Here is a 14,433-nt window from a genome sequence, read left to right on the forward strand (position 1 = left end):
CAAAATTGTGTTACTTTAATGTAAAATTAGGCTCTTAATCTTAGGGAATAAAAATCAACATAGTACTCAAGTTGAAAAGTTCTGAAAGTATGAATACATATTTTTTTGTTATTTGCAATTTTAAGTTTTGCATTTTAGGATAAAACCGACCAGGTGAAAACATTATTAGAAGCAGTAGATGAAAAATTAGCTGTTGAACAAGGGATTATCAAGTAAGTACAAAGTCTATTTCAAATGTTACATGGACACATGAACTATGCTCTTTGAAACAAATATGAATAACCTTTACTACAAGCAATGTGTATGTACAAGTTTGGTGATAATCTAATCTTTCCAATCTAAACACTTTTGACATATCTGTATATAATATGTTCAAAATATTTTATACTACGTGTATTATGATAGTTAAATTTGTCAGTATGATTTTAGTGTGGTTTATATCTTTTCATATCTCTACATTATTTTTTCAAGTTTTTACAAAATTTTATTTCAATACAGATCTGTAAATTGAAATAGATAATACAAGGCAATGCCTTTGTAATTTCCCCTTAATTGTGCATAATGGTATAGGCTGCACAGTAAATTTAATCATATTCATATCAATATTTGTCCAAAGTAATTTTCTGTATTGCTAATATGTATTGTAAAAGTACATGTACATGTTTAAGACATTGTAATCATTTTGCTCCATGGTCCGTATGTGCATTGATAGCTACAATGTGTAAAACAATGGATATAAACCTGGTCATACTTGAGTAATCTTTTATTCAGCACCAGGGTCATTGTAGAGATTAAACAACGCCAGGTATTTTACCAATCAAAAAACATTCCTGTAATTCAAAACATTGGGCTGGATTATGTGTATTATATATTGTACAGGTCATTTAGGCAGATTTAAACTTCTGAATTATCTGGGAACTGATGTCACACAGTTTATCATGACAGCTAACGTGCGGATTACCTTTGTTTCAGTCCTGCCGAAGTTGTCGATGGAACAATCGACGAGCATACGTTGATGATATATATCTCTCTGCTACAGAGAAAGGTTTGTTTATAATTGGTGAATTTTAAAATAAGAAATTAGCTTAATCTTAATTGGGAATTTGTTGTCAAAATGAAACAAACATTTAGTTTGAAGTATCATCAGCATTGACTCTTGTATAAAATGATTGTCATAATATTAGAAAAATTTTATAACGATAAAGAATTATGACTTTACTATTGCCATTGAAGCTAAAATTATATCTGTCATTTAATTGCAAATATATCTTACTGAAATCATTATTCATTATATTCACTATAGAATGTATTGCATTTCATTGATACAGGTAGGAGGAAATGAATCTGTTGAAAATGGCGATCACAATCCAGGCATTTCAGAACAGGTTAGTTGATACAAAAATCAGGTATTTACCTCATTTTACCGAAGTCATTGGTTTTATCTTGGTATATGGACTGGATAACGAGTTATCCTCGGTTAGAATCCCTACATGTGTTTTATCACTGAGCAGTATTCATGTACTCTTATGTTACAGTTGGCTAAGTTGTTTTTAAGCGTCTGACATGACATGATCTTTCTTAAGGCATGAGTGAAAAAGATTCTTAAGGAATGAGTGAAAAAGAGCTACTTAGTGCCGTTAATTAGCTTTACCTTCATGCAAGAAGTAAAGAAAGACATTGGATCAAACTAGTTGCTAGTAAGATTAAGGGAAAAGGAACAGAGGTCAAGTAGTTCTAATATGTTTGCCTATTAATCTAGATTCCATTGTGACACTATTATGGGAAACGAACATTTAAAGTGCAACCCTGAACTGTTAGCTAGCTTTAGTGTTGATACCTATAGCATTATGTCCTGCAATGGTTGAACAAATTAGTCTATCGAAGTTTATATTGAAAAAGGATTATTAATATCTTGATTTTTTTTTATTTTCAATTTAGGGATTACCTGATTGGCACCATATGTCCAATGGAAACGTTCATGATGATCAACTAAGTGCAACTTCTGGTTCCATTTCTCTAACCTCTGGGTACAATCCAAGTGATTCGGATAGAAAAGATAGTGATCGGAGGTCTCCCAGTCGTGACAGATCAACAACCTCGGGGTATAGCGGTATTTCTGGTCAAAGTGACATTGATCGCCGACAACGTGGAAGTGATCGCTTGAGAGACAGTTTTGATAGAAAGCAAAGAAAGAGAAGTCCTGGAAGTCCCGGTTTACAACGTCCTCGCAGTCACCGAGTTATCATGGCGGAAATGAAGGAAAAGCTCGATGTTGAGCAAAGAAAGAAAGAAAGAGAAGAAGCAGAAAGGCAACGAAATGAAGAGGATGAAAGAAGAAGAAAAGCAAGACTGGAAATTGGTATGAGCCGAGATATGGGCGGGACACCAGGAAATAGAATATCTAGTGAGGATACAAGGCAGATAGGAGAAAGAAATTCTTTCTCAGAACAACCTCAATTGATAAGTGCAAATCCTCAGTTATTTCAAGGAATGGGCGGTGTTCCAATTTTCGTCATGCCTAGCCAAGGACCACAAGCCATGCTTTTGCTTCAGGCTCTTCAACAGGCGCGCCAAGAGGTCAACTTTCACGATACAGAGAAATATTCATCCTCTGATCAGACTTTGCCAAAGTTACATACTTTGTTAGATTTGGATGCTGTTGATGAATATAGTCCAATTGTAAATGCAAATGGTGGAGAATCACTTGAATATATTGAAGAATCGCCAGCAAAAAAGTCAAGCATTGAATCACCAAGAAGGGGATCACCGAGGAGAGACTCTCCAAGAAGGGAATCTCCAAGGAGGGAATCTCCGAGTCCAAGAAGGGAGTCACCTAGAAGGGATTCCTCTAGGAGGGAATCACCACGAAGGGAATCTCCAAGAAGAGTGTCCCCAGGAAGGGAATCCCCAAGAAGAGCTGGATCACCTGAATTCATACCAAATAAGCGAGGAATTTTAGAGGTTGTTCATGATCCACTGGAATCAAAAGATGAGATGACAGATTTATCTACAACTGGGAGTGAAGCTGAACAAAGACGATTCCCCAGAGTTGATTTAACAGAACCCGTAAAAGCGATCATTGAGAAAGAAAGGAAATCTCCGAGAGATCGTAGTCGAAGTAAATCACCTCGAGAACGAAGGTCGCTTACACCTGGAACTTCTGACAATGAAGACTTGACTGACAAATCCCAAGAAGATGAAACAGTACCCAAATCTATACTTAGAAATAAACGTACCAGTCCAGAAAGAGCTAGTCGACACGACACGACAACTCCAGGAGGTACTTTCGATAAGCTCCGACCTGATCACTCGCCGTCTTTAGGGAGAAGATCGAGTCCAGATAGGTCATATCGAGAACATTCTTCAGGAGAAAGATCTCCAGCATATCCTCTATCCGATGGCGAGGAAACCTCAGGTACTAGGGACAATTCTCCTGGACGAAACATCAATAATGCAGATCCGAACAGACGTCTGGTTCGTGTTTTGAACAGGGAGCTAGAACTTTTACGTTTAAAAATGGATGTTCTTGAGCGAGCTAATATGTCGGAAGACACTGACTTAGAAAATCTAGAAAGTGTTACTACAAAATTATCCGAGAAAGTGAAAGAAACTCTTAATAAAGCAACATCTTCTCCAAGGAGACGGCAATCCCCTGAACCAACTAGGGGACGCAGATCTCCTGATTATGAACGCGGACGGATGTTTTTGAAGAAAGGGATTGATTCTCCGCCTCGATCTAGTTCTGACAATAGGCCAAGTCGAAGACGTACATCTCCGGAAAGATCATTAGATAGTCCACGGTCACATAGTGTTGGCGACAAAATTCACGAGGATATGGATGGTCAAATGACATATTCGCCTTTAACACGTGGAAGGCCTATTAATCTTGGATACACTAGTCCCATACGGAATGTCTCGGAAGAAATCTGGGGAATAAATCTTTCTGACTTGGATTCAGGCTTTGATCCTGATAGAATGAGGAAGTGGAAGAAGTTGGCATCCATGGATAATGTTACAGATCGGGAAGTTGTTCAGCTGAAACAAGGCCTAGCCTCGGCTGTATCAGAAATTGACATTTTACAAGCAAAGTTAAATAACGCTAATGCAGAAATCCAGGCTAAAATGTCTAAAACAAGTGACGTTTTGAATGACTGTCGTTCACATTTAGGAAAAGCTCAAGCAGAAAATATGGAATTACGCACACAACTTGAGAAAGAACGCACACGAAATGACACCCTAGAAAATCGTATAAGGGATGCAGATGGTAGTCTTAACGCTGCTAAATCAGCCAATGACGACTTAGAAGCAGAGTTAGGACAAACAAGGGCCCTCCTAAAGGGGACAAGTAAAAAGGATATACCTACACTCCAGTCCCTTATGGATGAGAGGGATGGATTACTCGAGGTTCTGGCCAGTACACAGAAAGAGAACACTAGACTTGTTCAGGTATGTTACCTTATACTATTATTAAAACAAACATCATGTTAAGAACAATAAATTGCGCGAAAGGTAAAAATGTAACACATACTAATTATGTGAACTTTTGTGTAAAATATTATTTAAAGAACCATACCTAGGCAAGGGCTTAAATCTATATACATAATTGACCAAGGAAGTTGTCATATTCAAAAACGATGATGTATTAGCTAGTAGAGAAGATTTTTTTGTAATTGTTTCAATGAAATAATGATAACATAACTTTGAAATTATTTTACAAAATGTTTTTTTATGGGTTTATTTTTCGTGGTTTTTTTTGGTGAATTTACTTCCCACCAAATTGGATTATTTTTTCAATAATGTAAACATGTATACAAATCAGAATATTCAAAGAAAATCAATTTATGTATATCACTATCTAATTCTAGACTAAACACGCAGCAGTACTAAGTGCGTAACAGTACAGAAAAGTAATTCAGCTTGATCAAGCAAATACTGCTGAACACTACTCATGAGATATCGCTAATTGATTTTGACATTTTAAAAACTATTCATTAATATAGGTTTTCGTAGAATGTTTGTTGGGTTCTGAACTTCTGATTTAATCCTCTACTACCAACGAAATGTTATATAACATGAGAAGTCGTCTCCACGAATTAAAATTCCAAAGAAATAGATCCATGAAAATTGAGCCCAACGAAAGTAATTATTGCAAAGTATAAATTTGTATATTTTGTAAATACTTCATTGATTAAACCGATGTGAAGTACGAAGAAAAATAAGTTCCAAAAATAAATATTTCGTTCACTTTTATTTCATAGAATATCGAGCAGAGCAAGACACGTATCCGAAAGGGGCAGACAACCGTTAATGACCTGCGGGGAATTTTAGACGAGGCGATCAAGGAAAGGCGTCAGCTTTATGATGAAATCAAACGCCTGCAGAATGAAGGACAGTTAACACAAGTGTCGGGTATAATAGGAAAGTACATGGAGAAGGGTCTTTACGACATGGAAGAGCGACAGCAACACTTAAATGGTTATGTTACAAGAAGTCGATCAGATTCCGATGTTTCGCAGCCCTCGATGTCAGTACCTCAAGACGTCGTCCAAAGACCTGTATCACCTAGTCCTCTACGCAGGTCCATTTCCCCAACAACTGTTAATAAACAGTTGAATCCTCAACGATCAACATCACCTTCCTTGGACCGTGTTAGGAAATCGCACGGTCTGACTTCGGTCAACAGTAAATCTGCATCGTTTAACATGTCAGGAATTTCGACAAATCATTCTCTTGATGATGATATTGACGATGAATATAATTATGAGGACATTTCTCCATCTGTGCCATCAAGTTTTCGTGAAATATACCCCCATCGAAGATCACGTTCCTATAAGAATAACTTCTCATCATCAATGGAATCAGACGGCAGACGGTCGCCTTCTGACTTTAATGATATGGAAGTGCAGAAACTGATGGCGCAGCAACAACAGCCAATCGGAAGGCTCGACTTTGACAAAGATTTGGATGATAGTTATTTGGTACGAGCTCCAAAGAAAGATTTTCATCAACGATCACGTAGTCCTGGTCGGAGCAGAAGTCCGGGAGCAATGGACATATCGGAACTCAGGGATCATCGTAAACCAGTAAGGAGGCAACTTTATTACAACAGTCCCAATCGTAGCACCGGGGGTGATGGTAGCAACAAAATATACCTTGCCAAACATGATGGACGAGAGTTAATTGAAAGCATTATAGAATCGCCGGTTGATAATAGGTTCAGGGATGCTTCCCCAAGGGACAAAACTCCACCTGCAAGAAGGTCTGGGTTGGATGTTGATATAGACAACAGTAACAAAATTTTCATTGAAGCGCTGAATAGTGCGGTTCAAAAAGAAAATGGAAAACGTTATTTTGACGATTTTGATATTAAGTCTCCAAAATCTCCAATGGATACTAGAAACACTATATTATCATCTAGTCTAGGTCAGGAAAAAGAACGAGAAAGATCACAGAGCCCGGGCTTAAGAGGCATCTTAAAGAGTACAAAGGGAGAACAAAACTTATGCATTAAGGAAGGATTCCCACAATACAACCGTTCATTGTATTCTCGTTCTGTCTCACCTGTGAGGTCACCGAGGTCACTCTCATCAAGATCACCAAGGTCGAGGTCGCCAAAACATTCCGGCAGCGCCAAACCACTTTTCGGTGGTGGAGCACCAAAGAGATCTGGAATTGTTCGCAATCCATCAGATCTGTTTTCGGAAGACGGTCTGTCGCCAGGGCGTTACACAACGCCGTCAACACAGTACCACCATACGCCGCTGTAAGTAAACACATAGTTCATTGCTAGAATGCTATTATTTATAATATCCGGATAATCTGTACTTTTCATCTTTTTTCATTTATTTTAGAGATATTTGTTATTGAGTAATACATCATATATTTGTATACCAGTACAGTATTTAACATGAGAAAAATCGTGTTCATAAAGACCCGCAAATCTACATTCTGCGTCAGTTATCGCATCAGTTCTCTCTCTTGATAATATCCGTAGAGTTTAATCATTGCTTGTTAGGAAGTAATGAGTTGTAATCAAATATGGCATTATCCTAAATTTTATTTCATCAATGCTTAAGTTAGAGTAGCGTTTTAGTTTGGATGGATATGCTCAGAACTTATTAAAATCAATCGAGATTTAGTTATGAGAAACAATATTATATTGAAGCTTGAGATTACGTCCTTTTTTACATTTACTTTTATACTAACCCTTTTACATATTTAAACAAATAATTTATAGACTACTGAAAAATGTTATACTTGCTGTGAAAAGAAAGGAAGTATTTTATAATACTGATTAAAGATACAGGTTTACAAATATTTCATGTCTAAATCTACTGATACCTTTATTATTTTATAAAAATCCAAATATAAAAAAAAATCAATGTTTATGTACAAGATTGGAGCAATGAAGATTTTTAGTATGTTAAGAGTACTAAATACATTTTAATGCCAATAAGACTTTATTATTGGATTTTTTAATTAGTCTTCCTTTACGTTCACAGCGGGTGTAGCTATGCCTTACATAACAGCTTTGAGTTTACGATAGTAGAATCAAGGATTTTATTATACGACCAGCTGAGATATAGTTTGATATAAGATCCGATCAAAAAGACTAAAGATCATTTAAGGAAATCTTAATAACACAAATAAATTGTGACAAATGAATTTATTTCGAGTACATGTATATGTATCATAAATTGTATACTTTTTATATACTTTTTATATCATTTAATATCGATATTTTATTCCAATTTAAACTATATCTCATCTCACACTAAAGACTGTGAACATATCTCATTTGGTAAATCATTATGTCCCCGCCACAACGAAAATTTACCTTTTTCGAATGAACGGAAACAAAAGAAAAAAATATTCATACGCATTTCTTTGCAGAATATCCATCATCAAATGCAGAAAAAAATACATTATTACTGTGATAAAAATGAACATGAAATACGTTTACAGTCTTCCGTCCAAAGGACGTTGAAGAGTAACCAACCATGTTTAGAAGAACAATATAGACCATGTTGTAAAGAAAGGAAATAGAATATAAACAAAATACATTTTTGTTTTAATTTTCAAATTTAATTTTATTCATAATAGAATTTTCATAAAAAATGTTGAGTTTTAGCTTAGGGAGCCTTTGTACCCATGACCTCTCACCTTCATGCTCCAGATGATGGAAAATAAAGCATTGTGTAATAAATATTACTGAAAAATATATCTTATTTGTCTTGCATGATTAATAGTCGTTTTCTGTTAGGGGTAAGTACTTTGTAATAATTGAAGTGTGTTAAGTGTTCCTACCCTGTTTTGATTTTCCTTATATAGACTACATTGTCTTTTTTTAAAATTTACCTTTCCCTGTGACATCTACGACAAAGATTAATTTGTTTTTGCCATTTTTACAATTTTGTGTTTGATTGTCGAGAATGGATTTAAATTTTCCTTTCATCATCCCACCCATTCCCAAAGAATCTTTCCCCTTGAGCCCTGTAAGCCTTAATTACTTTTCTTACACGTACAAAACGTTAAGCCCAATATTGAAATACTTACAGGTACATTTAACTTTAACGTGATAACTGTCTTCTAAATCGCTTGAATTGATATATACGTCATTTGATTATGTAGTACATGTACATGACGTTAACGAAATCTAGATCAAAACAATTTTGTATTATAGTTCTTACTAAAAATTATGGGTATGCTAAACATTTTGGGTATGCTATGACATAAATGAGACATTGTAAATAAGATGTATTTTATGAAAGTGATTGGTCATTTTGATAGTTTTTCATATATTTACCAAACTTCTATTTCTATATTTTACTGATATATGTTACTATATCCAAACGCTAGATAGAGATTTTTTAGATAGTATTACGTATAAAGTTTGCATGTGACTTTATATTCCTATTCTATTGGAGCAGACAGCAATCTTCTTCACTCTCTGAAGCAGACAGGAATTATGCTGACCTATTAATTGCAAAATATACGGGTCGTCTTGGTTTCGGTGTCTACAGCTAGCGCCACCTATCAGCTCCTTTGGTAGGTTGGTAAAACAGATTTTTTGAGGATGTTTAAACATAATTTCATGTGCACAATTGTGTTCACATATTTTGTAATTTTTGAGTTTTATAAGTAATTCACATTTGTGGATAATTTCCCCTCACAATTCACCGGTGTCATTAAAGTAAAATAAAAACTGTCAAGCGAAAATTAATTCAACTTAGGTTAGATTTTTCAGATCATCATACCATTCAGAATGTTGATTTGCGATACTTAGTAATTGTTTAAAAATAAAAATAATTATTCTTTTTAAATGATTTGGTTCGAGATAACAATATTTTGCATGCTGTAACTGCATGGTTAGTGTCCAGTGATCTATTCAGTGTAATGTTTGTTTGGTGCGATTTCAAATTAACTCGATAACACGTCACATATCACCACATTTTTGTTTTTAACATTCTAATATAAACACACATGATCACTAAAGCACAAATATATTGATATATTGACTTCTCAGTATTGTACATATTAGTGAAATTTAGGAAAAACATGCATGTAATCATACAAATGTAATCGGATCTGTCAAACTATATTCAATTTAGATAGAACCTGTATAGCCGGGTATCAATTCACCTTCCATGTATCATTTTATTTATATCTAGTACAGAGTATATTTTCTACTTTTTATTTATTTGTATTATATACCTTTATTTCAGTTTGATGTTAGATATCGTTCTTTGGCACCATAATTTTAGTGTAGCAAGAGAGATAACTCTTGAAAATACCAGTGAATTGAAATTATGTCCTATAAAGGAATCAGGAATAGCTTCAAATAGGTTAACAGACAGTAAACTGGTTTGATTGAGGAAGGATAGTCCAATAGCTCTCTGATTGGTGATTAACTTTAAAATATGCGGTATCAGGAATATAATAACCTATTGGTTTGGATTAATAAATGTAACCCACTAATCAACAACCTAAAGCTATGGCATGTATTGATAACAAATGGACATAGGAGAATCAACAATATACGGCTATGGATTTAAGGGTGGCACATCACCTGCATTAGTTACAGAAGGTTAAAACTGTAACAAAAGTTGTAGTTATACATGGGATAATGTGGTATTGATCAGCATAGGGCAATGTTAAAGCTGTGTTTCATTTTTGATCTTTCAACATAAAACCACAGTCTTAAAATAACAATAATGCATGAACATATTTTGAAGGTAATCTTTGCCAGGTTATGTTCAAATTTAATGATATAATTGATGGTTATGAAGTCATATATAATCAGCGGAGGTTCGAGATTTGTTTAGGAAACTAAGAGTATGATGTTATTTACTTTTCTGTCCTCAATTGATTTACATCAACAAAAGCATATAGTAAATGAAGTTAATTTAGTTAATGGTTTTGTGCTCCTTACAGGTCCCCAAGTTTGCGGTTGAGCAACAATTCGAGAATGAAGTGACGGATATATCCGTCAATAGTGGATCGGACTCCGGCCAAGAGTAGCAGTTGTTACATCTACGTTACCATGTAGTTACTCAGTCATTGTATTATTAGATATGTAATGTGAAACTCCAGGTCGCGCGGGAGTCATAGTGAGGAGGATTTCACCTTCAGGAATTTTTTTCTATTGAAGGAATACATATGTTATTGAACTTCTAATTCAATTCAACCATGAAATTTGTATTCTTTCTTTTAAATAACCGAGTTATCTCTCAATACCGTTACGGCTGTGATATTTGTTAAAAGTATTTATGGAATGTTTTCCTGCCTACCAAAATACAAATGTATTTTTCTTACAGTAAATAGGAAGCACAATATGAACACGTACGATACAGAAAAATATGTTTATTTATAACATAATGCATCCTAATTTTAAAGTATTGTTGATAATTTAAAGTGATAATACATTTAACAGGTTCAGAAATACGATTGTATATTTGCAAAGCTATGTGATGTATTTTATAGATTTAAACTGCTAGAAAATTTTCGATGATTCTTAAACGTTTTTTTTTAGAAACTTATTTATTTAAACATATATGAATATTTACCTATATGATAGGATTTGTCAGAAGGCTGTGTTTTTAACATTCCATGTTCTATGATTCGTACTCTCTTGTTTTCAACTTTGGTGCTTGTCATTTATAAACCAATCAACTTTAACCATTTACACTGGTGGCCGGCTACATTTATAATAATAATTGATGTTTTTGTATTATTTATCAAAGTATTTATTCTTAAATCCGTCCATTTTCTACATTTTATGATTTTTATCTTTTCTTAAAGCTTTATGCGCTTTTAGATTATGTAAATCATTTGTGAATCCGTCCACTTTAGCTTTTAAAGTTATATCATACACAATACTTATATATAGCTTATATATTGAAGGATTTTTTTTCTTAACAATGACATACATCGTACTATTAAATTTTACCTTTAGCTTTCATTTGTCATAATACCCAGTCTAAATAATTTACATGCATAACATGCTATTTATCAAAACCAATGTATTTTAGGGTTAAGTTAGATTTTTAATTAAGTATTTTTTTGGATATGTGAAAAATATCTTATAATAAAAGTGCCATGAATATCAAAACACAGTCATGCATAAAACATTTTTTATTTTAGTATTCATTTCAAAATTTAACATTTAAACGTCATAAAATATCTTAATATAAACTCTAGGGACTCAATATTATATTGGTAGAATAGAAGTAAAAACATTAAATCTGTGATACCTCAGTAGTTCATGGATATTAATTTAATGTTACGGATGGAAATACTGTCATTTCTTCATCCATGTTTGCTGAAAGTCTACCGAGTATTTAAAAAGTCTTGGTGAGTCACGATTTTAAGTGCTAAAATAATTTTGTATTACCTTTATATAGTATCCTTGTCGATCTTTAACAAATAATTATTTATTTTAATCTTGTACATTACAATATTCTTGATTTTCTTACACTTTTCAAAGACTGTGATAATAAATTTTAAATGTGTATTTAATTAGAGTTTTTGTAAAGCTTATTCATTTCTATATCATGTTAAAGTTTTTAACATCGTAATGCTTTGTCCGAATCATGAATTTAAAACAATACTTTTCTGTTGTACTGTAATTGATGAATTCAAGAAAAGACATCAAATGCGAGAACACATGATATCTGGCAACGAATGTATCACAAAGACAAGCTGAGTTGTTGACATTTACAACTGTAGGAAACAACTCATCTTTTCTTCTAATTTTATTTAAGCCTTTAATTATAACGAGTGTATGGAACTTACCTGGACTGACCAATGACAACAGCTAGATAAACTCAATGTTGATTGAATGTGTTGCTAGCGATCTATTGGTTATACCTATTTGTATTATTACATTGTCAAATCTGTATTCATGAAATAAAAGTTCAATTAAACTTTAAAAAGTTTTACCATTGAATACGTTGCCATATATATATCAAAACACATTTTTCATACCGCTATGGTCTTTTAACATTATGCAAGCAGGTTTCACAATGGTCGTATTTTCGTTTTTTTTCCTTTGTTTTTTTTATTCAACCCTGTTTTATATTCTCTGCCTGGGGCCTGTCCCCTACATTTGCCATTTGACTGGGCTGCCTGGCTTCGGACTCTCCATTACGGTAAGACAAATTTGCGTACTAAAGTTATGGTAGCGTATTACTGAAAAGAAATTGAGGTTTTTCAATGTAAAACCAATTTACATGATGTAAAACTAACAATAACTTTATGGGGTTCCACCCTTCTGTCCTCATTCCCTTTCCTCCTCAGTCATTTGTCCTCGTGGCTACATAGAGGTTTTTAGAAAGGGACACCATTCTATATACTCTCGTCGAGTACGAAATAAAGTACGGTAGGGAGACGGGATTCTCAAATATAATGTTTTCAGGGCTATTAAAATTGGTGTATGTAGTGTATTTGAATTCTAAAGTTACGGTAAATATTATATCATGAAAAGTGGCTTAACATTGAAAAACTCTAATTTCCGTATAAAAGACTTCTTCTCTAAAACTTAGCACGATATATAACAAAAAATATTGCAAAGGTAGTATCTGTATGGGATGAGGATACAAAATTATACAAAGGGTGTGGCTTATCCCCTTGGGCCTGAGGGACGGGGCCAAAAGGGGTCAATGTGTTTATTTCCATATAAACGACTTTTCTCTGAAATTAAGTATGGGATAGTGCTCATATTGCGATGGTAGCATCCTTAGTGGGAATTCAAAATTGTAAAAATACTGGGACTGACTCTCTACCGTACGGCGGCGTATTAGGGCCACTGCAAAATTTGATTTATCTTGTACGTACAAGTTATAATCTTGTACGTACAAGTTAATATCTTGTACGTACAACTTAGTATCTTGTACGTACAAGTTACTATCTTGTACGTACAACTTAGTATCTTGTACGTACAAGTTACTATCTTGTACGTACAACCTAGTATCTTGAACGTACAACTTAGTATCTTGTACGTACAAGTTAGTATCTTGTACGTACAAGATACTGCAAGATAGTATCTTGTACGTACAACTTAGTATCTTGTACGTACAAGATACTGCAAGTTAGTATCTTGTACGTACAAGTTAATATCTTGTACGTTCACGTTAGTATCTTGTACGTACAACTTAGTATCTTGTACGTACAAGATAGTACAATGTTGAAACTCTCGGTATTAAAGAATGTGACTGGTTTACTGTCACAATCGCATCGCATGAAGCTATACGTATATTACGTACCCTTTGTTTAAGCCAAATGGAAAAAAAGAATACCTTGCGACATTTTGTGGAGTTGTGATGCTTTGATAAGTTTCCGAACATATACAGGGTGTCCCAAAAAACATGTCCCGACTTTGACGGATAATAAATTTTGCAATACTAAACTTTTTTTGAAAATTCAAAATGATTTGGAAAGCAGGAGTATCCAAATTTAACTTAATTGGGTACAAATTTACAGATTACATCGCCATTATGTGTGATGACGTCATAATAGAAATGATGATATCATTGATTATGTCATATTTTGATGACTTTCTAGCACCATGAAGATTCATGCTGAAGTTATTAAAATCTACAATGCGATCGGAAAATCCCATACTTACATTAATGAAATTTTATGAAAATGTCACCCAGGTATGCTGTCCATCTGCAGGAAGCAGATTTACAGAATTGTGAGGTGGTGAGGAATTTCTGGGTCAGAAGTCATCTTGTCATCGAAAAGAAGGGCGGACACCTCGTGCCCATTCTTTAACTGAAAGTTATTGATTTTCTGAACAAAACGCAAAATTAGCGAAATATGACTTTCTCTCGATTTTCAATATAAGTCTTCACAAGAAGATATTCGTCCGGATTGTTATATATCGTTGTACAGAGCAGATTACTACCTTTCTAATGGTAAATAGATCAAATT

The 14,433-nt window shown here is 34.0% G+C and overlaps 1 protein-coding gene across 4 annotated transcripts in view; it reads left to right on the forward strand.

Moving 5' to 3' along the window:
• LOC138323132 (serine/arginine repetitive matrix protein 2-like) overlaps nt 1-12,484 on the forward strand; it is a 35,507-nt gene extending 23,023 nt beyond the window's left edge. For 3 of the 4 annotated variants that reach the window (XM_069267515.1, XM_069267513.1, XM_069267517.1), the window contains 7 exons: nt 139-212; nt 973-1,045; nt 1,329-1,385; nt 1,939-4,446; nt 5,259-6,763; nt 8,931-9,048; nt 10,435-12,484. In XM_069267515.1, the coding sequence (XP_069123616.1) occupies nt 139-212; nt 973-1,045; nt 1,329-1,385; nt 1,939-4,446; nt 5,259-6,763; nt 8,931-9,027 (4,314 nt within the window). In that variant the 3' untranslated portion in view covers nt 9,028-9,048; nt 10,435-12,484. The remainder of the gene's footprint in view (nt 1-138; nt 213-972; nt 1,046-1,328; nt 1,386-1,938; nt 4,447-5,258; nt 6,764-8,930; nt 9,049-10,434) is intronic. The other variant, XM_069267516.1, reaches the window with a different exon arrangement.
• Nucleotides 12,485-14,433: the final 1,949 nt, after the last annotated feature.

The sequence above is a fragment of the Argopecten irradians genome, chromosome 5 (genome assembly GCF_041381155.1).
Source record: "Argopecten irradians isolate NY chromosome 5, Ai_NY, whole genome shotgun sequence".
Classification (NCBI taxonomy): Eukaryota; Metazoa; Mollusca; class Bivalvia; order Pectinida; family Pectinidae; genus Argopecten; species Argopecten irradians.